The following is a 27,539-nucleotide window of genomic DNA, read 5'->3' on the forward strand; positions in this document are numbered from 1 at the left end:
GCCCCCGGTAAAAATTAATTGCCCACCCCTGACCTATAGTGATCACAGAGACAGCTTGTTTTTGTGTTGCTGTATATATTTGTTTTTCTGAAAAATCCCACTTAATATACTTTGGGTAACAACAGTCAATATTTATTTTTTTATTTATTTTTTTTTAGGTGGGTAACAGTCAATATTTATTTATTTATTAGATTTAATTTTTTTATTATATAATAAAAGTGAGCTTTTGTTAAACCAAATATTGTGTGTTTTTTTCCATATACAACAACCTATCTGGACTCCATAAGAGAATCGATAAGGAATCGGTTCAATAAGAGGATTCGATAATAGGCTCGAACTTGATAATTTGTTATCAAACATCATCCCTAATCTGCACCTATTTATTTTTTATCCTGCACTACCATGAGCTAATGCAACGACATTTAATTATTATCTGTACTGTAAAGTTCAAATTTGAATGACAATAAAAAGGAAGTCTAAGTCTAAGTTTTACTCAATATAGCTCATCAAATCTCAGCAACAAGCTGTAATATCTTACTGAGATCATTTAGGAGCAAAACACTTAAAACAAGTAAAACACTCTAACATCAAATCTGCTTAGTGAGAAGAATGATCTTATCAGACAGAAAAGAAGCAAATATCAGCCTTATTTGACATATTTAATCTGACTTAGATTTCCCTTTTTGCAGTGCACAGAATAGGAGAGTGGTGTCCACTCACGGCTCCAGGACATATGTGTACTGTCCCTCGGGTGTGCGGTCCTGGCGGTAGGAGAGGTTGTAGGCCAACATGGTGTCGATCAGATCGCACATCTGCTCCTTCTCTCTGCTGCTGAACAGCTGGGGGTTGACCTGCGGGGACACGCCAGCTTTTTATCGCTTTGTTGGCTTCTGACTTTTTGGGTTGGGGGAGCCGGCGGCGCGGTGGCTTACAGGCCGCAGTTTGGGGCAGATGATGTCGAGGAGCAGCGTGAGAACGTCCAGGGTGAGGTTGAGGTGGCTGATCCTGGTCCTGATGCCTGGCGGGATGTCGGCCAACATGCTGGACACAGCGTTCCTGCTGCTGAGGAGCCGAGAGGACGCCTGGGAGACACACAGTGACTTCTTTTGTCCTCACACACTTCATTCAGTTCACCTTCCAAGGGAATCATTCACCAGCCTTAAGTAGGACAAGAGGACTTTCTTTTTTTAATGCATTCTAGTTTGTAATGTATGGCAAGTACGAGGAGGCTAACAAGCTAATAAAACCCCACCAAAAAAAAACCCTCCAAAAAGAGCCAACAATACTGCATTTACATTTCATGACCTGAATATTAACCAAGTACTAGCAATATTGTTAATGCCGAGGAACTACTTTTAGCGGCGCCGTGATCTCAGCAGTTCTTTCATTATTTTTATCTTGCAATTTTACTTTTTATTCGAACCCTTTTACCGTATTGCTTTTGCACTATCTTGCTTAGCTCATTCATTGTTTCTTCTTCTGGCTTGCATGGAGATAGCCTCAAAATGTATTTGCAGAAATTAATTCTTAGAAGAAAAAAAATATACACTACCGTTCAAAAGTTTGGGGTCACCCAAACAATTTAGTGGAATAGCCTTCATTTCTAAGAACAAGAATAGACTGTCGAGTTTCAGATGAAAGTTCTCTTTTTCTGGCCATTTTGAGCGTTTCATTGAGCCCACAAATGTGATGCTCCAGAAACTCAATCTGCTCAAAGCAAGGTCAGTTTTGTAGCTTCTGTAACGAGCTAAAGTGTTTTCAGATGTGTGAACATGATTGCATGAGGGTTTTCTAATCATCAATTAGCCTTCTGAGCCAATGAGCAAACACATTGTACCATTAGAACACTGGAGTGATAGTTGCTGGAAATGGGCCTCTATACACCTATGTAGATATTGCACCAAAAAGCAGACATTTGCAGCTAGAATAGTCATTTAGCACATTAGCAATGTATAGAGTGTATTTCTTTCAAGTTAAGACTAGTTTAAAGTTATCTTCATTGAAAAGTACAGTGCTTTTCCTTCAAAAATAAGGACATTTCCATGTGACCCCAAACTTTTGAACGGTAGTGTATATGCACTTTAAAAAAAAAAAATTTTTATAAACGGTTTTTGTTCGTCCGACCGGTAGGAGGCCACGGGGAAGACCCAGGTCACGTTGGGAAGACTATGTCTCCCGGCTGGCCTGGGAACGCTTCGGGATCCCCCGGGAAGAGCTGGACGAAGTGGCCGGGGCAGAGGGAAGTCTGGGCTTCCCTGCTTAGGCTGCTGCCCCCGCGACCCGACCACGGATAAGGGGAAGAAGATGGATGGATTTTTGAAAACTATAAAGCGATTCAGAATCGGGATTAATAAGAATCGGGATTCTGTTTTTTTTGTGCACCACTATTCTTTTATGCTTTAAAATTGATTATTTAGACCAAAAAATACATAAAATGTGCTTAAAAATGCATACATTTGACGAATGCTAGGCCGAAACAGTGAAGAAACGTGATATGATTTTTTAAATAAATAAATATTTTGAAAAAAAATGCCAATATTCAAAGCGCCGAGTGGCGAGGGACAACTACAGTCAGTGTTTCCCATAAACTGCCAAGATACCTGTGGCGGTGGGGGCGTGGCTATGGGCGTGGTCACCATGACATCATCGAGTAATTTGCATCATTTACTACAATGATTTGATTTTCTCTAAAAAGGCTCAAAAAATGTATACTTACTAATTAATAATAACAGTTTTGTTTTAAACGTCCATCCATCCATTTTACAATATAATTACAACACTTTATGTACATATTTATATGCAGATTTGAACAATAAGTTATTCACTGAAATATATTTATTAATTGTGGTTCTTACAAAAAATATATCTTATAAAATATAAAAGCTAAAATGTCTCAAAGCTCTGCCCCTTTCATTAGTGCATACTAAATAATTTAACTTTAGCCTACTACTACAAGCATATTATTTACCAGCAACATAAAGTGAAACAGAGGCAGAGGTGTCCTGCCACAGTCAGTAACAAATAAACAGAAAACAGTAGTGGTGGTAGATAGACACAGAGCTTCATCAAACATCTGATCCACTGAACAAAGAGCTCCAAAAATCTTGAACTTTAGACTGCCATCAGTTTTACTCCCTACACTTAAACATGTGTTTCCTACTGCCTGCTGGACGTCATTCTTTTGTGGCGGGCCGCCACAAATAAATGAATGTGTGGGAAACGATGACTTGGTGTTAAAGTTAAAATAGCGATGATAGTCACACACACACCAGGTGTGGCGAAATTATTCTCTGCATTTGACCCATCACCCTTGATCACCCCCTGGGAGGTGAGGGGAGCAGTGAGCAGCAGCGGTGGCCGCGCCTGGGAATCATTTTTGGTGATTTAACCCCCAATTCCAACCCTTGATGCTTAGTGCCAATCAGGGAGGTAATGGCTCCCGTTTTTATAGTCTTTGGTATGACTCGGCCGGGGTTTCAACTCACAACCTACCCATCTCAGGGTGGACACTGTAACCACTAACACGACCTACCCATCTCAGGGCGGACACTCTAACCACTAACACGACCTACCCATCTCAGGGCGGACACTCTAACCACTAACACGACCTACCCATCTCAGGGCGGACACTCTAACCACTAACACGACCTACCCATCTCAGGGCGGACACTCTAACCACTAACACGACCTACCCATCTCAGGGCGGACACTCTAACCACTAACACGACCTACCCATCTCAGGGCGGACACTCCAACCACTAACACGACCTACCCATCTCAGGGCGGACACTCCAACCACTAACACGACCTACCCATCTCAGGGCGGACACTCTAACCACTAACACGACCTACCCATCTCAGGGCGGACACTCCAACCACTAACACGACCTACCCATCTCAGGGCGGACACTCCAACCACTAACACGACCTACCCATCTCAGGGCGGACACTCTAACCACTAACACGACCTACCCATCTCAGGGCGGACACTCTAACCCCAAACACGACCTACCCATCTCAGGGTGGACACTCTAACCACTAACACGACCTACCCATCTCAGGGCGGACACTCTAACCACTAACACGACCTACCCATCTCAGGGTGTACACTCTAACCACTAACACGACCTACCCATCTCAGGGCGGACACTCTAACCACTAACACGACCTACCCATCTCAGGGCGGACACTCTAACCACTAACACGACCTACCCATCTCAGGGCGGACACTCCAACCACTAACACGACCTACCCATCTCAGGGTGGACACTCTAACACGACCTACCCATCTCAGGGTGGACACTCTAACCACTAACACGACCTACCCATCTCAGGGCGGACACTCCAACCACTAACACAACCTACCCATCTCAGGGTGGACACTCTAACACGACCTACCCATCTCAGGGTGGACACTCTAACCACTAACACAACCTACCCATCTCAGGGTGGACACTCTAACACGACCTACCCATCTCAGGGTGGACACTCTAACCACTAACACGACCTACCCATCTCAGGGTGGACACTAACACGACCTACCCATCTCAGGGTGGACACTCTAACCACTAACACGACCTACCCATCTCAGGGCGGACACTCCAACCACTAACACAACCTACCCATCTCAGGGTGGACACTCTAACACGACCTACCCATCTCAGGGTGGACACTCTAACCACTAACACAACCTACCCATCTCAGGGTGGACACTCTAACCACTAACACGACCTACCCATCTCAGGGTGGACACTCTAACCACTAACACAACCTACCCATCTCAGGGTGGACACTCTAACACGACCTACCCATCTCAGGGTGGACACTCTAACACGACCTACCCATCTCAGGGTGGACACTCTAACCACTAACACGACCTACCCATCTCAGGGTGGACACTAACACGACCTACCCATCTCAGGGTGGACACTAACACGACCTACCCATCTCAGGGTGGACACTCTAACCATGAAGTTTTTTCAATGAAATTAAAGATCCAATCAATTTGAGTTTCTCTTCATGATGAGATAATGATATGAATGTGCAAGATGGCGTGGTTTTACTTCCATACCTCGTGGTGGCTCTGTGGGTAGGTGATGCGCGGCACGTGGGGGTGGGCAAACAGGAAGTGATAGGCGACAGACAGGAAGGGCAGGTACTTCATGAGCGAGAAGTTCTGGCCGTGCAGGATGACTCGGTTCAGCCTGTCAGAAAAGCCCATCCAGTCCAGGGCGTCGCACACGCTCTGCAGGTTGGGATCTCGCACCCTCATGGACAGGAAGTTGTCGTACAGACCCTGAAGTGGTATGACTCCTCCGTTATGTGACACGTGCTTCACTACTACTGCTAAAACCATTTTATTACCTGAGAAACCTTTTCATATTCTCCACTAGAAGAGGCCAGGTGAAGAATGTGCTGAAATCTCTGTCCTCCACCTCCTGATCCTGGATCCTCCTCAAACCTCTCACCAATACGTTTCCTAAAAAAAAATGAAAAAATTGATGACTACCAATGGAAACCATATGTGGTATGTTGTTATTATATAGGTCAGATGACGCTGGCTGCTGCCAGATCATTATTAAGACAAAACGACCGACAGGAAGGCAAGAAACACTTTTTATTTGACTTGTGAGATGACGCTGGCTGCTGCCAGATCATTATTAAGAAAAAACGACCGACAGGAAGGCAAGAAACACTTTTTATTTGACTTGTGAGATGACGCTGGCTGCTGCCAGATCATTATTAAGAAAAAACGACCGACAGGAAGGCGAGAAACACTTTTTATTTTACTTGTGAGATGACGCTGGCTGCTGCCAGATCATTATTAAGAAAAAACGACCGACAAGAAGGCGAGAAACACTTTTTATTTTACTTGTGAGATGACGCTGGCTGCTGCCAGATCATTATTAAGAAAAAACGACCGACAAGAAGGCGAGAAACACTTTTTATTTTACTTGTGAGATGACGCTGGCTGCTGCCAGATCATTATTAAGAAAAAACGACCGACAGGAAGGCCAGAAAAACTTTTTATTTTACTTGTGAGATGACGCTGGCTGCTGCCAGATCATTATTAATAAAAAACGACCGACAAGAAGGCGAGAAACACTTTTTTTTTACTTGTGAGATGACGCTGGCTGCTGCCAGAATATTATTAAGACAAAACGACCGACAGGAAGGCGAGAAACACTTTTTATTTTACTTGTGAGATGACGCTGGCTGCTGCCAGATCATTATTAAGAAAAAAACGACCGACAGGAAGGCGAGAAACACTTTTTATTTTACGTGTGAGATGACGCTGGCTGCTGCCAGATCTTTATTAAGAAAAAACGACCGACAGGAAGGCGAGAAACACTTTTTATTTTACTTGTGAGATGACGCTGGCTGCTGCCAGATCATTATTAAGAAAAAACGACCGACAGGAAGGCGAGAAACACTTTTTATTTTACTTGTGAGATGACGCTGGCTGCTGCCAGATCATTATTAAGAAAAAACGACCGACAAGAAGGCGAGAAACACTTTTTATTTTACGTGTAAGATGACGCTGGCTGCTGCCAGATCATTATTAAGAAAAAACGACCGACAGGAAGGCCAGAAAAACTTTTTATTTTACTTGTGAGATGACGCTGGCTGCTGCCAGATCATTATTAAGAAAAAACGACCGACAAGAAGGCGAGAAACACTTTTTATTTTACTTGTGAGATGACGCTGGCTGCTGCCAGATCATTATTAAGAAAAAACGACCGACAAGAAGGCGAGAAACACTTTTTATTTTACTTGTGAGATGACGCTGGCTGCTGCCAGATCATTATTAAGAAAAAACGACCGACAGGAAGGCCAGAAAAACTTTTTATTTTACTTGTGAGATGACGCTGGCTGCTGCCAGATCATTATTAATAAAAAACGACCGACAAGAAGGCGAGAAACACTTTTTTTTTACTTGTGAGATGACGCTGGCTGCTGCCAGAATATTATTAAGACAAAACGACCGACAGGAAGGCGAGAAACACTTTTTATTTTACTTGTGAGATGACGCTGGCTGCTGCCAGATCATTATTAAGAAAAAAACGACCGACAGGAAGGCGAGAAACACTTTTTATTTTACGTGTGAGATGACGCTGGCTGCTGCCAGATCTTTATTAAGAAAAAACGACCGACAGGAAGGCGAGAAACACTTTTTATTTTACTTGTGAGATGACGCTGGCTGCTGCCAGATCATTATTAAGAAAAAACGACCGACAGGAAGGCGAGAAACACTTTTTATTTTACTTGTGAGATGACGCTGGCTGCTGCCAGATCATTATTAAGAAAAAACGACCGACAAGAAGGCGAGAAACACTTTTTATTTTACGTGTAAGATGACGCTGGCTGCTGCCAGATCATTATTAAGAAAAAACGACCGACAGGAAGGCCAGAAAAACTTTTTATTTTACTTGTGAGATGACGCTGGCTGCTGCCAGATCATTATTAAGAAAAAACGACCGACAAGAAGGCGAGAAACACTTTTTATTTTACTTGTGAGATGACGCTGGCTGCTGCCAGATCATTATTAAGAAAAAACGACCGACAAGAAGGCGAGAAACACTTTTTATTTTACTTGTGAGATGACGCTGGCTGCTGCCAGATCATTATTAAGAAAAAACGACCGACAGGAAGGCCAGAAAAACTTTTTATTTTACTTGTGAGATGACGCTGGCTGCTGCCAGATCATTATTAATAAAAAACGACCGACAAGAAGGCGAGAAACACTTTTTTTTTACTTGTGAGATGACGCTGGCTGCTGCCAGAATATTATTAAGACAAAACGACCGACAGGAAGGCGAGAAACACTTTTTATTTTACTTGTGAGATGACGCTGGCTGCTGCCAGATCATTATTAAGAAAAAAACGACCGACAGGAAGGCGAGAAACACTTTTTATTTTACGTGTGAGATGACGCTGGCTGCTGCCAGATCTTTATTAAGAAAAAACGACCGACAGGAAGGCGAGAAACACTTTTTATTTTACTTGTGAGATGACGCTGGCTGCTGCCAGATCATTATTAAGAAAAAACGACCGACAGGAAGGCGAGAAACACTTTTTATTTTACTTGTGAGATGACGCTGGCTGCTGCCAGATCATTATTAAGAAAAAACGACCGACAAGAAGGCGAGAAACACTTTTTATTTTACGTGTAAGATGACGCTGGCTGCTGCCAGATCATTATTAAGAAAAAACGACCGACAGGAAGGCCAGAAAAACTTTTTATTTTACTTGTGAGATGACGCTGGCTGCTGCCAGATCATTATTAATAAAAAACGACCGACAAGAAGGCGAGAAACACTTTTTTTTTACTTGTGAGATGACGCTGGCTGCTGCCAGAATATTATTAAGACAAAACGACCGACAGGAAGGCGAGAAACACTTTTTATTTTACTTGTGAGATGACGCTGGCTGCTGCCAGATCATTATTAAGAAAAAAACGACCGACAGGAAGGCGAGAAACACTTTTTATTTTACGTGTGAGATGACGCTGGCTGCTGCCAGATCTTTATTAAGAAAAAACGACCGACAGGAAGGCGAGAAACACTTTTTATTTTACTTGTGAGATGACGCTGGCTGCTGCCAGATCATTATTAAGAAAAAACGACCGACAGGAAGGCGAGAAACACTTTTTATTTTACTTGTGAGATGACGCTGGCTGCTGCCAGATCATTATTAAGAAAAAACGACCGACAAGAAGGCGAGAAACACTTTTTATTTTACTTGTGAGATGACGCTGGCTGCTGCCAGATCATTATTAAGAAAAAACGACCGACAAGAAGGCGAGAAACACTTTTTATTTTACTTGTGAGATGACGCTGGCTGCTGCCAGATCATTATTAAGAAAAAACGACCGACAGGAAGGCCAGAAACACTTTTTATTTTACTTGTGAGATGACGCTGGCTGCTGCCAGATCATTATTAATAAAAAACGACCGACAAGAAGGCGAGAAACACTTTTTTTTTACTTGTGAGATGACGCTGGCTGCTGCCAGAATATTATTAAGACAAAACGACCGACAGGAAGGCGAGAAACACTTTTTATTTTACTTGTGAGATGACGCTGGCTGCTGCCAGATCACTATTAAGAAAAAACGACCGACAGGAAGGCGAGAAACGCTTTTTATTTTACTTGTGAGATGACGCTGGCTGCTGCCAGATTATTAAGAAAAAACGACCGACAGGAAGGCAAGAAACACTTTTTATTTTACTTGTGAGATGATGCTGGCTGCTGCCAGGTCACTATTAAGAAAAAAACGACCGACAGGAAGGCAAGAAACACTTTTTATTTTACTTGTGAGATGACGCTGGCTGCTGCCAGATCATTATTAAGAAAAAACGACCGCCAGGTAGGCGACAAACACTTTTTATTTTACTTGTGAGATGATGCTGGCTGCTGCCAGATCATTATTAAGAAAAAACGACCGACAGGAAGGCAAGAAACACTTTTTATTTTACTTGTGAGATGATGCTGGCTGCTGCCAGATCATTATTAAGAAAAAACGACCGACAGGAAGGCGAGAAACGCTTTTTATTTTACTTGTGAGATGACGCTGGCTGCTGCCAGATCATTATTAAGAAAAAACGACCGACAGGAAGGCGAGAAACGCTTTTTATTTTACTTGTGAGATGACGCTGGCTGCTGCCAGATCATTATTAAGAAAAAACGACCGACAGGAAGGCAAGAAACACTTTTTATTTTACTTGTGAGATGACGCTGGCTGCTGCCAGATCATTATTAAGAAAAAACGACCGACAGGAAGGCGAGAAACACTTTTTATTTTACTTGTGAGATGACGCTGGCTGCTGCCAGATCATTATTAAGAAAAAACGACCGACAGGAAGGCCAGAAACACTTTATTTCAACAGACTCTCGCGCTGTATCTGCTTTCAAAACTCTAAAGACCTACCGCACAGTTCCATATTTTGAATCTTTTGTCGCACGTGACGTCACGTCCGGTCGAAGATTCGGCACTTGGCGAGCAAACAGGCGGGTTTCTAGCGGATTGCTAATGTTGCAATTTTAAAGTTAAGTTAAAGTAAATAAATGATAAATGGGTTATACTTGTATAGCGCTTTTCTACCTTCAAGGTACTCAAAGCGCTTTGACAGTATTTCCACATTTACCCATTCACACACACATTCACACACTGATGGAGGGAGCTGCCATGCAAGGCGCTAACCAGCAGCCATCAGGAGCAAGGGTGAAGTGTCTTGCTCAAGGACACAACGGACGTGACTAGGTTGGTAGAAGGTGGGAATCGAACCAGGAACCCTCCGATTGCTGGCACGGCCACTCTACCAACTTCGCCACGCCGTGATAGTCACACACACACTAGTTGTGGTGAAATGTGTCCTCTGCATTTGACCCATCCCCCTTGTTCAACCCCTGGGAGGTGAGGGGAGCAGTGAGCAGCAGCGGTGGCAACGCCCAGGAATCATTTTTGGTGATTTAACCTCCAATTCCAACCCTTGATGCTGAGTGCCAAGCAGGGAGGTAATGGCTCCCATTTTTTTAGACTTTGGTATGACTCGGCCGGGGTTTGAACTCACAACCTACCCATCTCAGGGCGGACACTCTAACCACTAGGCCACTGAGCAGGTGCAATGCCAACAAAGCAATCATGCCTGATAGAAAAACGCTCAAAGGTTAGCCTCAACTTTTCAGAAATTGCTAGCTCGATGCTAATTTACATTGGACTCATAACTTGGTACTTGACAAATGTTAACTGTTAACATGCTAACATTAATGAGCTAACTTTTTTTTTGCCAATTTTGCAGCCGAACAAGTCAGACTCGTAACTTGGCACTTGACACATACTAACTGTTAGCATGCTAAAATGAACGTGCTAACTTTTTTTTTAGCCAATTTTGCAGCCGAACAACTCAGACTCGTAACTTGGCACTTGACACATACTAACTGTTAGCATGCTAACATTAATGAGCTAACTTTTTTTTAGCCAATTTTGCAGCCGAACAACTCAGACTCGTAACTTGGCACTTGACACATACTAACTGTTAGCATGCTAACATTAATGAGCTAACTTTTTTTTAGCCAATTTTGCAGCCGAACAACTCAGACTCGTAACTTGGCACTTGACACATACTAACTGTTAGCATGCTAAAATGAACGTGCTAACTTTTTTTTAGCCAATTTTGCAGCCGAACAAGTCAGACTCGTAACTTGGCACTTGACACATACTAACTGTTAGCATGCTAAAATGAACGTGCTAACTTTTTTTTTAGCCAATTTTGCAGCCGAACAACTCAGACTCGTAACTTGGCACTTGACACATACTAACTGTTAGCATGCTAAAATGAACGTGCTAACTTTTTTTTTAGCCAATTTTGCAGCCGAACAACTCAGACTCGTAACTTGGCACTTGACACATACTAACTGTTAGCATGCTAAAATGAACGTGCTAACTTTTTTTTCAGCCAATTTTGCAGCCGAACAAGTCAGACTCGTAACTTGGCACTTGACACATACTAACTGTTAGCATGCTAAAATGAACGTGCTAACTTTTTTTTTAGCCAATTTTGCAGCCGAACAACTCAGACTCGTAACTTGGCACTTGACACATACTAACTGTTAGCATGCTAAAATGAACGTGCTAACTTTTTTTTTAGCCAATTTTGCAGCCGAACAACTCAGACTCGTAACTTGGCACTTGACACATACTAACTGTTAGCATGCTAAAATGAACGTGCTAACTTTTTTTTTAGCCAATTTTGCAGCCGAACAACTCAGACTCGTAACTTGGCACTTGACACATACTAACTGTTAGCATGCTAAAATGAACGTGCCAACTTTTTTTTCAGCCAATTTTGCAGCCGAACAAGTCAGACTCGTAACTTGGCACTTGACACATACTAACTGTTAGCATGCTAAAATGAACGTGCCAACTTTTTTTTCAGCCAATTTTGCAGCCGAACAAGTCAGACTCGTAACTTGGCACTTGACACATACTAACTGTTAGCATGCTAAAATGAACGTGCTAACTTTTTTTTTAGCCAATTTTGCAGCCGAACAACTCAGACTCGTAACTTGGCACTTGACACATACTAACTGTTAGCATGCTAAAATGAACGTGCTAACTTTTTTTTTAGCCAATTTTGCAGCCGAACAACTCAGACTCGTAACTTGGCACTTGACACATACTAACTGTTAGCATGCTAAAATGAACGTGCTAACTTTTTTTTCAGCCAATTTTGCAGCCGAACAAGTCAGACTCGTAACTTGGCACTTGACACATACTAACTGTTAGCATGCTAAAATGAACGTGCCAACTTTTTTTTCAGCCAATTTTGCAGCCGAACAAGTCAGACTCGTAACTTGGCACTTGACACATACTAACTGTTAGCATGCTAAAATGAACGTGCTAACTTTTTTTTTTAGCCAATTTTGCAGCCGAACACATCAGAGACATATGACTTAGTACTTGACACATGCTCATATTTAGCATGCTAACGTCAGACAGAAAACGCTCAAAAGTTAGGCTCAACTTTTCAGAAATTGCTAGCGTGATGCTAATTTACTTTGCATAAAGCATATCCATGCTACCGATTTGCATGAACAATTTCAGCACCTAAAATGTGGTAATGACAACTAAGATGCACGTTTCAGTCCAACAGCTGGTGTGTAAAAAGTACAATACTTACAGTATAAACACTTTGTAGGGCTCAACAAAAGACAAGTTAATGGCAAAGACTACAGCAACATACCTAGGACAAACTGAAATGAATGTATACTTGCAAATGATATTCAAAAGTGTCATAAAAGATACAACAGGACAGTTTTCAGTATCAGCTCACAGTTAAATGTTAAATACAGATATTTAGATTTTAAAGCAATGAAGATTTATTAGCACACAAAAGTATTGGTAGCGGTATTGATTCCCACACACCACACTGCTTGAAATGTGAAACAAACACAACATTAAAATTCACCCATTTTTACGACCGTCCCTGAACACTGCATACCACTTTTGGCCACTCACCCAACAGTAACATCGCACCTAAAGGGCGGAGTTACTTAAAATGCCGTCTGCTGATTGGTTGACAGAGAATAGCATTTCTTAAAGAAAGCTTGCATTATTTTGTAAAAAAAAAAAAAAAGAAGTATTCCAAAGTGCTCCCTGGAGACACACATTTCAAATGGAGTCACGTACCGTTTGGTGCGTGGTAGTTGGAAGACCTCCTGCCACAGGTGGAACAGACCTTTGTTTTGGTCCTTCTGGCCCACAGACACACGCTGGATGGTGCTGCTGTCCAGATGCTTGTGGCCTCGGCTGAACAGGAACTGCATGATGGAGCACACGCGCATATTGAGCTCATTTTTGCACGGCCCGCAACACATTTTTAAAAAAACGACCGACAGGAAGGCGAGAAACACTTTTTATTTGACTTGTGAGATGACGCTGGCTGCTGCCAGATCATTATTAAGACAAAACGACCGACAGGAAGGCGAGAAACACTTTTTATTTGACTTGTGAGATGACGCTGGCTGCTGCCAGATCATTATTAAGACAAAACGACCGACAGGAAGGCGAGAAACACTTTTTATTTGACTTGTGAGATGACGCTGGCTGCTGCCAGATCATTATTTAGAAAAAACGACCGACAGGTACTTGACACATGCTAACTGATAGTATGCTAACATTAATGTCCGAACTTTTTTTAGCCAATTTTGCAGCCAAACACCTCAGACTCATAACTTGGTATTTGATAAATGCTAACTGTTAACATGCTAACATTAATGTGCTCATTTTTTTTAGCCAATTTTGCAGCCGAACGCCTCATACTCATAACTTGGTATTTGATAAATGCTAACTGTTAACATGCTAACATTTTTAGCCAATTTTGCAGCCGAACGCCTCTTACTCATAACTTGGTACTTGATAAATGCTAACTGTTAGCATGCTAACATTAACATGCTAACTTTGTTTGGCCAATTTTACAGCCAAACACCTCAGAGTCCTAAAACTTGGTACTTGACACATGCTAACTGTTAGCATGCTAACATTAATGTGCTAATTTGTTCAGTGAATTTTGCAGCCAAACGCCTGAGACTCATAACTTGGTACTTGACAAATGCTAAATGTTAGCATGCTAACAATAATGTGCTAACTTTTTTTGCCAATTTTGCAGCCGAACACATCGGAGTCATAAGACTTGGAACTTGACAAATGCTAACTGTTAGCATGCTAACATTAATGTGCTATTTTTTTAGCCAATTTTGCAGCCGAACACATCGGCGTCATAAATGCTAACATTAATGTGCTATTTTTTTCAGACAATTTTGCAGCCGAACGCCTCAGATTCATAACTTGGTACTTGACAAATGCTAACTGTTAGCATGCTAACAATAATGTGCTAATTTTTTTAGCTGATTTTGCAGCCGAACGCCTCAGACTCATAACTGGGTACTTGATAAATGCTAACATTCATGTGCTAATTTTTTTTTGCCAATTTTGCAGCCGAACACATCGGAGTCATAAGACTTGGTACTTGACAAATGCTAAATCTTAGCATGCTAACATTAATGTGCTAATTTTTTCAGCCAATTTTGCAGCCGAACACATCGGAGTCATAAGACTTGGTACTTGACAAATGCTAAATCTTAGCATGCTAACATTAATGTGCTAATTTTTTCAGCCAATTTTGCAGCCGAACACATCGGAGTCATAAGACTTGGTACTTGACAAATGCTAAATATTAGCATGCTAACATTAATGTGCTAATTTTTTCAGCCAATTTTGCAGCCGAACGCCTCAGACTTTTATAACTGGGTACTTGACAAATGCTAACTGTTAGAATGCTAACAATAATGTGCTAATTTTTTTAGCCGATTTTGCAGCCGAACGCCTCAGACTCATAACTGGGTACTTGACAAATGATAACTGTTAGCATGCTAACAATAATGTGCTAATTTTTATAGCCAATTTTGCAGCCGAACACATCGGAGTCATAAGACTTGGTACTTGACAAATGCTAAATATTAGCATGCTAACATTAATGTGCTAATTTTTTCAGCCAATTTTGCAGCCGAACGCCTCAGACTTTTATAACTGGGTACTTGACAAATGCTAACTGTTAGAATGCTAACAATAATGTGCTAATTTTTTTAGCCGATTTTGCAGCCGAACGCCTCAGACTCATAACTGGGTACTTGACAAATGATAACTGTTAGCATGCTAACAATAATGTGCTAATTTTTATAGCCAATTTTGCAGCCGAACACATCGGAGTCATAAAACTTGGTACTTGACACATGCTAAGTTTTAGCATGCTAACATTAGTATACTAACATTAGCATGGTGTCTTTATTTAGCCAACTTTACGGGTCTTTTAACATTCTACAAAATTGAGGGAAGCCCTATGGCTTACAATTAGGGATGTCCGATAATGGCTTTTTGCCGATATCCGATATTCCGATATTGTCCAACTCTTTAATTACCGATACCGATATCAACCGATATATACAGTCGTGGAATTAACACATTATTATGCCTAATTTGGACAACCAGGTATGGTGAAGATAAGGTACTTTTTAAAAAAATGAATCAAATAAAATAAGATAAATAAATTAAAAAAAAATTCTTGAATAAAAAAGAAAGTAAAACAATATAAAAACAGTTACATAGAAACTAGTAATTAATGAATGAATTTGTAAAATGAAGTGTTAAAGGTTAGTACTATTAGTGGAGCAGCAGCACGCACAATCATGTGTGCTTAAGGACTGTATCCCTTGCAGACTGTATTGATATATATTGATATATAATGTAGGAAGCAGAATATTAATAACAGAAAGAAACAACCCTTTTGTGTGAATGAGTGTGAATGGGGGAGGGAGGTTTTTTGGGTTGGTGCATTAATTGTAAGTGTATCTTGTGTTTTTTATGTTGATTTAATAAAAAAAATAAAAAATAAAAAAAACGATACTGATAATAAAAAAACCGATACCGATAATTTCCGATATTACATTTTAACGCATTTATCGTCCGATAATATCGGCAGACCGATATTATCGGACATCTCTACTTACAATATACAGTATATTGTATTGGCATTGAAAATGAGAAATATCCCAATGGGCCCTGCAGCGTTTAGAGCCGCTGTGGTAGGGCGAGTCCATCTTGAATAGAGCCGCTGCCGTACCTGCAGTGTGTTGATGCAAGACCTGATGTCGTTGTCCGTCTTCTCACACAGCAACACCAGCGTGCCCGTGTCCGCCTTCATCCCCTGTCGTACAGAGATCTGCAGGAAAAACACTCTCTGCTTATCTCATGTTTCCTAAGTGGACATGCGTGCGCACGCGTTTACCTCTGCAAGTCTCTGAGCCAGACGGGAGGGCTGAGTCTGGGGGAAGGTCAGGAGGAAGGCCTGCTGCCTCAGAGCTCGCAGAGCTGGTACATACCTGCGAGGGGGGAAGTGGAAGTCAAGAGCGACTCCATCGTTTACACAAAAAGTCTCTCTTACAGGTCGTTACAGATGCAAATGATTGGTCGCAGAAGAATAGTCTCCTTCTTCTTCTTCTTCTTTGTAGACTCGGCGGCGACGTCGCTGCTGTGTCCATCCTTCCTGTTCAGGGCCGCTAATAGAATGTTGATGGCAGCCTGTCCACAAGGACACACGTCTTCTAAATATTGACTCACTTTATCTGCAGCGTCACACATCGCAACAAAGATAAGAATTAAGGCTGCAGCTAACGATTCTTTTTCTATCGATTAATCTATAGATTTTTTTCGATTAATGGGTTAATCTATAGATTTTTTTCCGATTAATCTGTAGATTATTTTTCCTTTTACCGATTATTTTTTTATTCAAAATGAAGATGAAAAAATACAAAAAAGGCATGGCTTTTATTTACAAAAAAAAGAAGTATGGCCACTCAGTCAACATTGACAACAACATGACTAAATATTCTGTAACAATGTAAACATTTAAAACTTTTAACATTTAACAAAATTAAAAGTAGCTTATTGGCTTTTTAATGTGCAAATATAAAAGTCAACATCCAGTGCAAATCTTAATATTCTGCAATAGTATAAGCATTTCAAAAGTAAAAGTATTGCTTATTTTGCTTTAAAATGTGCAAAAATAAAGATAAACATCCAATACAAAAAAGTGCAAAACGAAATATTCTGTAAAAACAGTGTAAACATTTCAACAAAAGTAAAAGTATTGCTTATTTTGCTTTAAAATGTGCAAAAATAAAGATAAACATCCAATACAAAAAAGTGCCAATCTAAATATTCTGGAGCACTGTAAACATTAAGTATTGCTTTTAAATTGTGCAAAATGAACATCCAGTCCAACACAGTACACAATAACCAATTCTACTCATTCCAGTGAGTGACTAACAGTTGTAATGAAGAAAGGTTAGCATGTCTACATGCTCTGGTTCTTTTCTTGTTTACAATATTCCCAGCAGCTGAAAATAGGCGCTCAGAAGGGGTTGATGTGGCTGGAACTGAGAGGTAATTAGCCTTCACCTCAAGCCAGGACTGCGAGTGAGCTGAGCTGCAGTTGAAGTTTCTAGAAGGTCAACGGGCTCATAGTGATGTTACTAGTAGTTGACTGGGAGGTGTTTATTATCATTTGGGGAGAGTCCGCTGCCTGATGCTCACCTGCTAAACACCTATCTGCTCCACGCTGACTACATGCGCTATGAATACGCACTGCTGATTGGCTGATAATGCTTAGTGTGTACCAATCAGATGGTTGTGTGGGTGGGACAATGCTGCGTGTGTACCAATCAGATGGTTGTGTGGGTGGGACAATGCTGCGTGTGTACCAATCAGATGGTTGTGTGGGTGGGACAATGCTGCGTGTGTACCAATCAGATGGTTGTGTGGGTGGGACAATGCTGCGTGTGTACCAATCAGATGGTTGTGTGGGTGGGACAATGCTGCGTGCTGAGACAGGCAGAAGGAGCGAAGCAGCTTGTTAAGACTTTAGCAGCTAAAGTTAGCTTTAGCTTAGAAACTCGTTCGGTACACCCCCGTACCGAACCGAAAGCCCCGTACCGAAACGGTTCAATACAAAACACGTACCGTTACACCCCTAGCAGATACAAATGACACATTCATGTTTTTGTGTAATGATGACAACGTATGCTCGCGCGGACGATTGACTAGTTGATGGTTTTCTTTTCAAATGTTGGTTCATAGCCGTTGTGCTGCTATGATAGGCCATTTCCGCTCGACACAGTGTGCATACAACAACATTATTAGGCCGTTTATTGAAATACTTCCACACTTTTGACCACTTTTGGCATGCTTTTTCCCCCTCGCTCGCACCGCTCGCATCGTCTGCTTTGATCGTCTGCTTTGCGCTTCGCCATGACGGTAGTGTGACGTAAATATGCGACGCGTCGACGCACAAAAACGGCGTCGACGTATTTACGTAACCGATGACGTCGACGCGTCGTTTCAGCCTTAATAAGAATGTTCACTTTGGACCGACACTGGCAGAGAGGTAGGGTTGTCCCGATACCAATATTTTTCTACAGGTACCAAAATGTATTTCCATACTTTGATACTTTTCTAAATAAAAGGGACCACAAAAAAAATGTCATTATTGTCTTTATTTGAACAAAAAATTTTAGTGTACATGAAACATATGTTTATTATTGTAATTTAGTCCTTAAATAAAATAGTGAACCTACTAGACAACTTGTCTTTTAGTAGTAAGTAAACAAACAAAGACTCCTAATTAGTCTGCAGTGACATATTGTGTCATTTATACACCTATTATTTTGTACACATTATGAGGGACAAACTGTAAAAATTGATTATTAATCTACTTGTTCATTTACTGTTAGTATCTGCTTATTTTCTGTTTGAACATGTTCTATCTACACTTCTGTTCAAATGTAATAATCACTTATTCTTCTCTTCTTTGATACTTGACATTAGTTTTGGATGATACCACACATTTAGGTATCGATCTGATTAGGGCTGCAACTAACGATTAATTTGATAATCGATTAATCTGTCGATTATTACTTCGATTAATCGATTAATAATCGGATACAAGAGACAAACTACATTTCTATCCTTTCCAGTATTTTATTGGAAAAAAAACAGCATACTGGCACCATACTTATTTTGATTATTGTTTCTCAGCTGTTTGTACATGTTGCAGTTTATAAATAAAGGTTTATTAAAAAATTTAAAATAAAAAATAAATAATAATAATTTTTTTTTTTTTTTTAAAAAGCTTCTGCGCATGCGCATAGCATAGATCCAACGAATCGATGACTAAATTAATCGGCAACTATTTTTATAATCGATTTTAATCGATTTAATCGATTAGTTGTTGCAGCCCTAGATCTGATACCAAGTAGTTACAGGATCATACATTGGTCATATTCAAAGTCCTCATGTGTCCAGGGACGTATTTACTGACTTCATGAATATATTATACCTTTTTAAAAAACGGAAAAAGATTTTGTGATGCCAAAAAATATCGATGCAATCATAGTAGTATCGACTAGATACACTACTGTACTTGGTATCATTACAGTGGATGTCAGGTGTAGATCCACCCATGGCGTTTGTTTACATTCAGGCGCGCTAGCTTTTGTTAGCAGTGACGGCGGTGAGCTATTGTATCCTCCTACGGTGTGTAGTGAAGCATGTTTAGCTATTCCTCGTCCTCCAGTGATAATGATACTTGTAAGAAACTTACTTTATTTGTCGCCATGGAGACGAGGATTAGTGATTTAGAAGTAGCTAAAACACTGTGGATGGATGTTAGCGTTCCGTTTAAGTGTAATAACTTCACCTTTATCTTTACTTTTTACACCAAAATGCGTCCATTCTCCCTTTTCTGTCTACACACTGTGTCTGCTTGTAAGTACTCTGTGTGTGTGCGCTGCCAAACATGCTCCTCAGCTCGTAAAACTAGCAATGTCACGATGTGATGACGACGCGCCGTCATGCCCGTTAAAGGGGGTGGGGGACCGATACTTTTTAGAGGCGGTATAGTACCGAATATGATCCATTAGTATCGCGATACTATACTAGTACACCGTACAACCCTACAAAGAGGTATTGAGGTTTGTAGTAACGACAGCTGTTACTAATAAAACAAGTCATTCTATTTAATTGCCCGCAAAATCCTCATTTAAATAAAGCGTTCTGCACCACTTTTCAAGTGTAAGTAGATCACACGCAACACTCATAGTACATGCTATTACCATTTTTTGCACACACTGTTTTATTTGGATCTTAGTAAATCTGGCCACAAATTTATGAACTGAATTTTTTTGCGTTAGAATTTTGTGAACAGATTTTTTAATTTTTTTTTTACATCAAATTAGGCTGGCAATTTTATTAAATACCAAAATTGTGAACAAAAAAATTGTTTAAGAAAATCAGTTTGTTTAATACAGAGTTTTTAAGATTACACTCTGAATCTTAAAAACTCTGGATTTAAAGACTCTAAGGGACTCTTTCAATCTTGAAACCTCATTGGCTGGTTCTGCGACAGGATCCATTGCTTCAGTCTTAATTTACCGGAAGTGGTAAAAAGTAATTGTCAAAACAATAATAGCCCAAAAGCTATGTTGTTAGGAAATGTTTTTCCATCTAGGGCTCCAATTACGTCACATTAAATATTCAATTTGACATTTTTTTGCATACTTTGTGTTTTGTTACATAAAGATGGTTTTGACAAAAAGGGCATAAAACATAAAAATTATTAAAACTTTATGTCAACAGATAGGATTGAAGTTGATCTACAGATGTACTTGCAGATATAAATTATTAGCATTGAAAGTAAGACAAAAGTTGAAAGTTTAAAAACAAAAAAGTTGAATTTTTTAGAATAAAAAAGTTTTTAAAAAAAGTCAAAAGAAAAAATATTTTATTTTACTATTTTTAACAATTAAAGGTCCCGGGGAGTTAAAAGGGTCTCAGTATTTTAACGTTTACCAAAATTGAGGGAACATTTTTTGTAATTTTTTTTTAAAAGGTTAAAAAGAAAAAGTTACCGTAAGTTAAAAAAAGTCAAAAGAAAAAATATTTTATTTGACTATTTTTAACAATTAAAGGTCCTGGGGACTTAAAAGGGTCTCAGTATTTTAACGTTTACCAAAATTGAGGGAACATTTTTTGTAATTTGTTTTTAAAAGGTTAAAAAGAAAAAGTTACCGTAAGTTAAAAAAAGTCAAAAGAAAAAATATTTTATTTGACTATTTTGAACACTTAAAGGTACCGGGGACCTAAAAGGGTCTCAGTCTTTTAACGTTTAACAAAATTGAGGGAACATTATTAATATTTTTTTTTTTTTTTTTTAAAGGTAAAAAAAAAAAAAAATTTGATTTTTAATAGAAAAGTTTTAAAAAAATTAAAAATAAAAAATATTTTATTTGACTATTTTGAACACTTAAAGGTCCCGAAGACCTAAAAGGGTCTCAGTCTTTTAACGTTTACCAAAATTGAGGGAACATTATTATAAAAATTTTTTTATTTTTATTTTATTTTTTTAAAGGTAAAAAAAAAAAAAAAGTTCCATTTTTTTTAATAGAAAAGTTTTTTAAAAAAGTCAAAAGAAAAAATATTTTATTTGACTATTTTTAACAATTAAAGGTCCCGGGGACTTAAAAGGGTCTCAGTATTTTAACGTTTACCAAAATTGAGGGAACATTATTATAAAAATTCGTTTTGTTTTTTTTGGTTTTTTTTAAAGGTAAAAAAAAAAAAAGTTCCATTTTTTTTAATAGAAAAGTTTTTTTAAAAAGTCAAAACAAAAAATATTTTATTTGACTATTTTTAACACTTAAAGGTACCGGGGACCTAAAAGGGTCTCAGTCTTTTAACGTTTAACAAAATTGAGGGAACATTATTAATTTATTTATTTTTTAAAGGTAAAAAAAAATAAAAATTAGATTTTTAATAGAAAAGTTTTTAAAAAAGTCAAAATAAAAAATATTTTAATTGACTATTTTTATCACTTAAAGGTCCCGGAGACCTAAAAGGGTCTCAGTCTTTTAACGATTACCAAAATTGAGGGAACATTATTATTATTATTTTTTTTTTTTTTAAAAGGTAAAAAAAAAAAAAAGTTCAATTTTTTTTTAATAGAAAAGTTTTTTAAAAAGTCAAAAGAAAAAATATTTTATTTGACTAATTTTTAACAATTAAAGGTCCCGGGGACTTAAAAGGGTCTCAGTATTTTAACGTTTACCAAAATTGAGGGAACATTTTTTGTAATTTTTTTTTTTAAAAGGTTAAAAAAAAAAGTTACCGTAAGTTAAAAAAAGTCAAAAGAAAAAATATTTTATTTGACTATTTTTAACACTTAAAGGTACCGGGGACCTAAAAGGGTCTCAGTCTTTTAACGTTTAACAAAATTGAGGGAACATTATTAATATTATTATTTTAATTTTTTTTTAAAGGTAAAAAAAAATAAAATTTGATTTTTAATAGAAAAGTTTTTAAAAAAGTCAAAATAAAAAATATTCTATTTGACTGTTTTTAACACTTAAAGGTCCCGGAGACCTAAAAGGGTCTCAGTATTTTAATGTTTACCAAAATTGAGGGAACATTATTATTATTAAAAAAAAATTTTAAAGGTAAAAAAAAAAAAAAAAGTTCAATTTTTTTTTTTAAAAAGTCAAAAGAAAAAATATTTTATTTGACTATTTTTAACACTTAAAGGTCCCGGAGACCTAAAAGGGTCTCAGTCTTTTAACGTTTAACAAAATTGAGGGAACATTATTAATATTATTATTTTAATTTTTTTTTAAAGGTAAAAAAAAATAAAATTTGATTTTTAATAGAAAAGTTTTTAAAAAAGTCAAAATAAAAAATATTCTATTTGACTGTTTTTAACACTTAAAGGTCCCGGAGACCTAAAAGGGTCTCAGTATTTTAATGTTTACCAAAATTGAGGGAACATTATTATTATTTAAAAAAAATTTTAAAGGTAAAAAAAAAAAAAAAGTTCAATTTTTTTTTTTAAAAAGTCAAAAGAAAAAATATTTTATTTGACTATTTTTAACACTTAAAGGTCCCGGAGACCTAAAAGGGTCTCAGTCTTTTAACGTCCACCAAAATTGAGGGAAGTCTTAAATTTTGAAGCAATTTTTTCTGCACTGAATTTTTTTATACTGAATTCCTTTACACACATTTTTTATACTCTGAATTTTAAATTGAATTTTTAAAAACACATTTCGCTCAGAGATTTGTATTTAACAAAATTGTCAGCATAATTTGATGTAAACAACTCAGTTCACATAATACAAAACACCAAAAATTCACTGACAAAAATTCAGTGTCAAAAAAGACTTTTGTCAAAAGGACGCAAGTTAACCTCCCCCGCAGAATATTTCAGTTTTTTGTAAACATGTACTATATATTTTCGGCCTAAATTAAGCATTTTCAAGCATTAAAATGGCTAAATGTAAAAAAAATATCACTGCTACAAAGTGCCTTGAAACCTCGAGGAGACCAAACCAATTCAGTATCGTTGCCACTGATTGGCTCAGCCTCAGGCAGCGTCTAATTTCATGTCTCCAAGGCTCTCATATTGTTAAAAATTGCATTTATAAAGTGTTTTTTGTGCTATAGCTATGAAAATACTGGATTTATAATGAATAATTCCTACTTCGTGGAAATGCATTCACCAGGATCAGGCCCAGAACCAAAGAACAGCCATAAACGAGGGATTACCGTGACTTACAGAAAGAACTTTAAGTGACTGGAAAGGAAAGAACATACCGCAGGTGCTCCGTCAATCTCATCAATAATGAGGCAGTTTGGCCTCTCGTTGGCTCCCAGGACCGACTTCATCTGCGTGGCCGTGTCGATGCGCTTCTGGAACACCTCCGCACTGCGGTCGTCACTGAGGAGGACGTCACCAACGCAGTCAGCACACGGGACGCGACTACCAAAATGAGAGTGGAATCGTCTCACCTGGCGTTAATTTCCACCACGTTGTACCCGGCGTGCTTGGCAATAACGTGAGCCAAGGTGGTCTTTCCCAAACCTGGAGGGCCGGACAACATCGCCACCTGTAGCGGGATTGATTGGATCAAAAAAATAAGAAGAAATGTTGTTAGAATAAAACAAGGTAATTATTAAAAAAAAGATAGAAATGCATTTGCTCACGATGACTGCCATTATCAATATATTGTGCTTGATGTATTGTATACAGTGTATTCATGTATTTACTGCATATGATGTATTGCAGGGGTCAGCAACCTTTTTGAAACAAAGAGCTACTTCTTGGGTAGTGATTAATGCGAAGGGCTACCAGTTTGATACACACTTAAATAAATTGCCAGAAATAGCCAATTTGTTCTATTTACCTTTAACTCTATGTTATTATTAATAATGAATGATATTTACACTTAATTGAACGGTTTAAAAGAGGAGAAAACACGAAAAAAAATGACAATTCAATTTTGAAACATAGTTTATCTTCAATTTCGACTCTTTAAAATTCAAAATTCAACCGAAAAAAAGAAGAGAAAAAGTAGATAATTTGAATCTTTTTGAAAAAATTTAAAAAAAATTATGGAACATCATTAGTAATTTTTCCTGATTAAGATTAATTTTAGAATTTTGATGACATGTTTTAAATAGGTTAAAATCCAATCTGCACTTTGTTAGAATATATAACAAATTAGACCAAGCTATATTTCTAACAAAGACAAATCATTATTTCTTCTAGATTTTCCAGAACAAAAATTTTAAAAGAAATTCAAAAGACTTTGAAATAAGATTTAAATTTGATTCTACAGATTTTCTAGATTGAATTTTAATCATAATAAGTTTGAAGAAATATTTCACAAATATTCTTCGTCGAAAAAACAGAAGCTAAAATGAAGAATTAAATTAAAATGTATTTATTATTCTTTACAATAAAAAAAAAACATTTGCTTGAACATTGATTTAAATTGTCAGGAACAAAGAGGAAGGAATTTAAAAGGTAAAAAGGTATATGTGTTTAAAAATCCTAAAATCATTTTTAAGGTTGTATTTTTTCTCTAAAATTGTCTTTCTGAAAGTTATAAGAAGCAAAGTAAAAAAATTAATGAATTTATTTAAACAAGTGAAGACCAAGTCTTTAAAACATTTTCTTGGATTTTCAAATTCTATTTGAGTTTTGTCTCTCTTAGAATTAAAAATGTCGGGCAAAGCGAGACCAGCTTGCTAGTAAATAAATAAAATTTAAAAAATAGAGGCAGCTCACTGGTAAGTGCTGCTATTTGAGCTATTTTTAGAACAGGCCAGCGGGCTACTCATCTGGTCCTTACGGGCTACCTGGTGCCCGCGGGCACCGCGTTGGTGACCCCTGGTATACAGTGTATTCATGTATTTACTGCATATGATGCATTGTATACAGTGTATTCAAGTATTTACTGCATATGATGCATTGTATACAGTGTATTCATGTATTTACTGCATATGATGCATTGTATACAGTGTATTCATGTATTTACTGCATATGATGTATTGTATACAGTGTATTCATGTATTTACTGCATATGATGCATTGTATACAGTGTATTCATGTATTTACTGCATATGATGTATTGTATACAGTGTATTCAAGTATTTACTGCATATGATGCATTGTATACAGTGTATTCAAGTATTTACTGCATATGATGCATTGTATACAGTGTATTCATGTATTTACTGCATATGATGTATTGTATACAGTGTATTCATGTATTTACTGCATATGATGTATTGTATACAGTGTATTCATGTATTTACTGCATATGAGTGATACAAAAACAACGTACGTAGAGAAGAGTCCATATCCAGGTGTTGTCCCTTTCACACTTTAAAAGTCTAAATGTGTCCACACTTTTGATTGAAACGATGCTGATGCATCAATTTATTAAATATTAGTGACTTTATATATTTTGTGCTTCTTTTGTGAAGCAATTGTCAACCAATTTTTTACCACCAGACGGGATTCACTGAGAAGGAACGGTTTTTAAAAAATTGTAGCAGCAACAAACAAAATAAACAATACAATACAACAATGCATATCGCGGGGGTGCCAGAGCCTATCTCAGCTGCATTCAGGCGGAAGGCGGGGTACACCCTGGACAAGTCGCCACCTCATCACAGATAATTACCTTAAATTTGGGTCGTTTGTACTGGTCCAACTCAGCCTCCAGGACCTCCTCAGTCATCTCCATCTTGGTCTTGAAGCGATTGGGGTTGGCTTGATTGGCCTGATTAGGTTTGAACGAGGTCTGGACGGGCGCTTGTCTGTCGGGCCGCACGGGGCGGGCCTTCCTCTCTCTCCCGAAGACGACTGTGTCCCACAGCTTCAGCCACTTGAGCAGACAGCGGTTGGTAAACTGCACAAGAAGAACACATGCTCACGAAAGGCGCCGTGTGAGGGATGAGAAACTAACGTGGACGTCGTACATCGTCGCTGAGCAGCTCGGTGTAGTGCCGGGGAGAAAAGCGGTCAACCCAGAGGCGGCAGCTTCGACCTTCTGAGTCCTCCTCCTCTTCATCCTCCTCTTCATCCTCCACACTGCTGGAAGAATGCAAAAGCAGCATTAAAAAACCCAGTAAGAAGGCTTGTGTGAGGGAAAATAAGAAGTACCTAGCTAAAACCTCTGTGAGGCGCTGAGACTCCTCTACAACCTCCAGGTGGCGCTGCGTTATGAAAGAACACAGGCGTCAGTCCACTTTCATACCTTATAGCAGGGGTGTCCAAACTTTGTCCAGCGAGGGCCACAGACAGGAAAACGGAAGGTCGCATTTTATACATTTGACCTGTAAAGGCTTAGTGGCCACATGTGTGGACAGCACCTTTTAGCTCTTATTTCCAAAATGGTGTACACTACTGAATTGGGGTCTTATGGCCGCTTAGGTGGACACTTATACTGCCATCTGGTGGTGTCAGAAGAGTATAACATACAATGGAATTTGGAGAAAAAGAATTAGCATGTTACTAAACATGAAGTACACGTTTGTGTACTTATGGACTAAGTACATCATATCAAAAGATGATTCTTAGTTTTTATTTAAATTAGGGCCCAATAAGCCCAAATAGCAAAGAGAAGTAAAACAAGCATGTAAACAAACAGCTTGGGCCTTAAGAGGTTTTAAAAATTAATAAAACCAATACGATGTAAGTCAATCAATGTATGCTAAACTATAAGCTAAACTATGTGTTATAGGTAACCATAAAATTGTTTGTATAATTATATATATATATATATATTAGGGCTGGGAATCTTTGGGTGTCCCACGATTCGATTCAAAATCGATTCTTGGGGTCACGATTCGATTCAGAATCGATTTTTTTTTTCAATTCAACACGATTCTTGATTCAAAAACGATTTTTTTTTATTTGATTTTTTAAATGAAAACAATACACAACAATACCATAATAATGCAATACAATTTCAAAACAAAACCCGACCCAGCAACATTCAGAATAGCAATAAACAGAGCAATTGAGGACACACAAACATGACACGGAACAATCTAAAAGTAGTGAGACAAAAATGAATATTATCAACA

The 27,539-nt window shown here is 38.4% G+C and overlaps 1 protein-coding gene across 3 annotated transcripts in view; it reads right to left on the bottom strand.

The window, feature by feature from the left end:
• chtf18 (CTF18, chromosome transmission fidelity factor 18 homolog (S. cerevisiae)) overlaps positions 1 to 27,539 on the bottom strand; it is a 55,167-nt gene that overhangs the window by 12,737 nt on the left and 14,891 nt on the right. Inside the window, exons 6-18 of one of the 3 annotated variants that reach the window (XM_062033232.1) lie at positions 26,614 to 26,666; positions 26,430 to 26,541; positions 26,132 to 26,359; positions 23,949 to 24,046; positions 23,754 to 23,877; positions 16,501 to 16,637; positions 16,345 to 16,438; positions 16,180 to 16,278; positions 13,191 to 13,321; positions 5,365 to 5,479; positions 5,072 to 5,296; positions 933 to 1,082; positions 721 to 851 (exon numbers count right to left, since the gene is read on the bottom strand). In XM_062033232.1, the coding sequence (XP_061889216.1) occupies positions 721 to 851; positions 933 to 1,082; positions 5,072 to 5,296; positions 5,365 to 5,479; positions 13,191 to 13,321; positions 16,180 to 16,278; positions 16,345 to 16,438; positions 16,501 to 16,637; positions 23,754 to 23,877; positions 23,949 to 24,046; positions 26,132 to 26,359; positions 26,430 to 26,541; positions 26,614 to 26,666 (1,697 nt within the window). Of the gene's footprint in view, positions 1 to 720; positions 852 to 932; positions 1,083 to 5,071; positions 5,297 to 5,364; positions 5,480 to 13,190; positions 13,322 to 16,179; positions 16,279 to 16,344; positions 16,439 to 16,500; positions 16,638 to 23,753; positions 23,878 to 23,948; positions 24,047 to 26,131; positions 26,360 to 26,429; positions 26,667 to 27,539 lie in introns of all 3 variants that reach the window. The other 2 variants (XM_062033231.1, XM_062033230.1) reach the window with 2 other exon arrangements.

This window comes from Entelurus aequoreus, linkage group LG22 (genome assembly GCF_033978785.1).
Source record: "Entelurus aequoreus isolate RoL-2023_Sb linkage group LG22, RoL_Eaeq_v1.1, whole genome shotgun sequence".
Lineage (NCBI taxonomy): Eukaryota > Metazoa > Chordata > Actinopteri > Syngnathiformes > Syngnathidae > Entelurus > Entelurus aequoreus.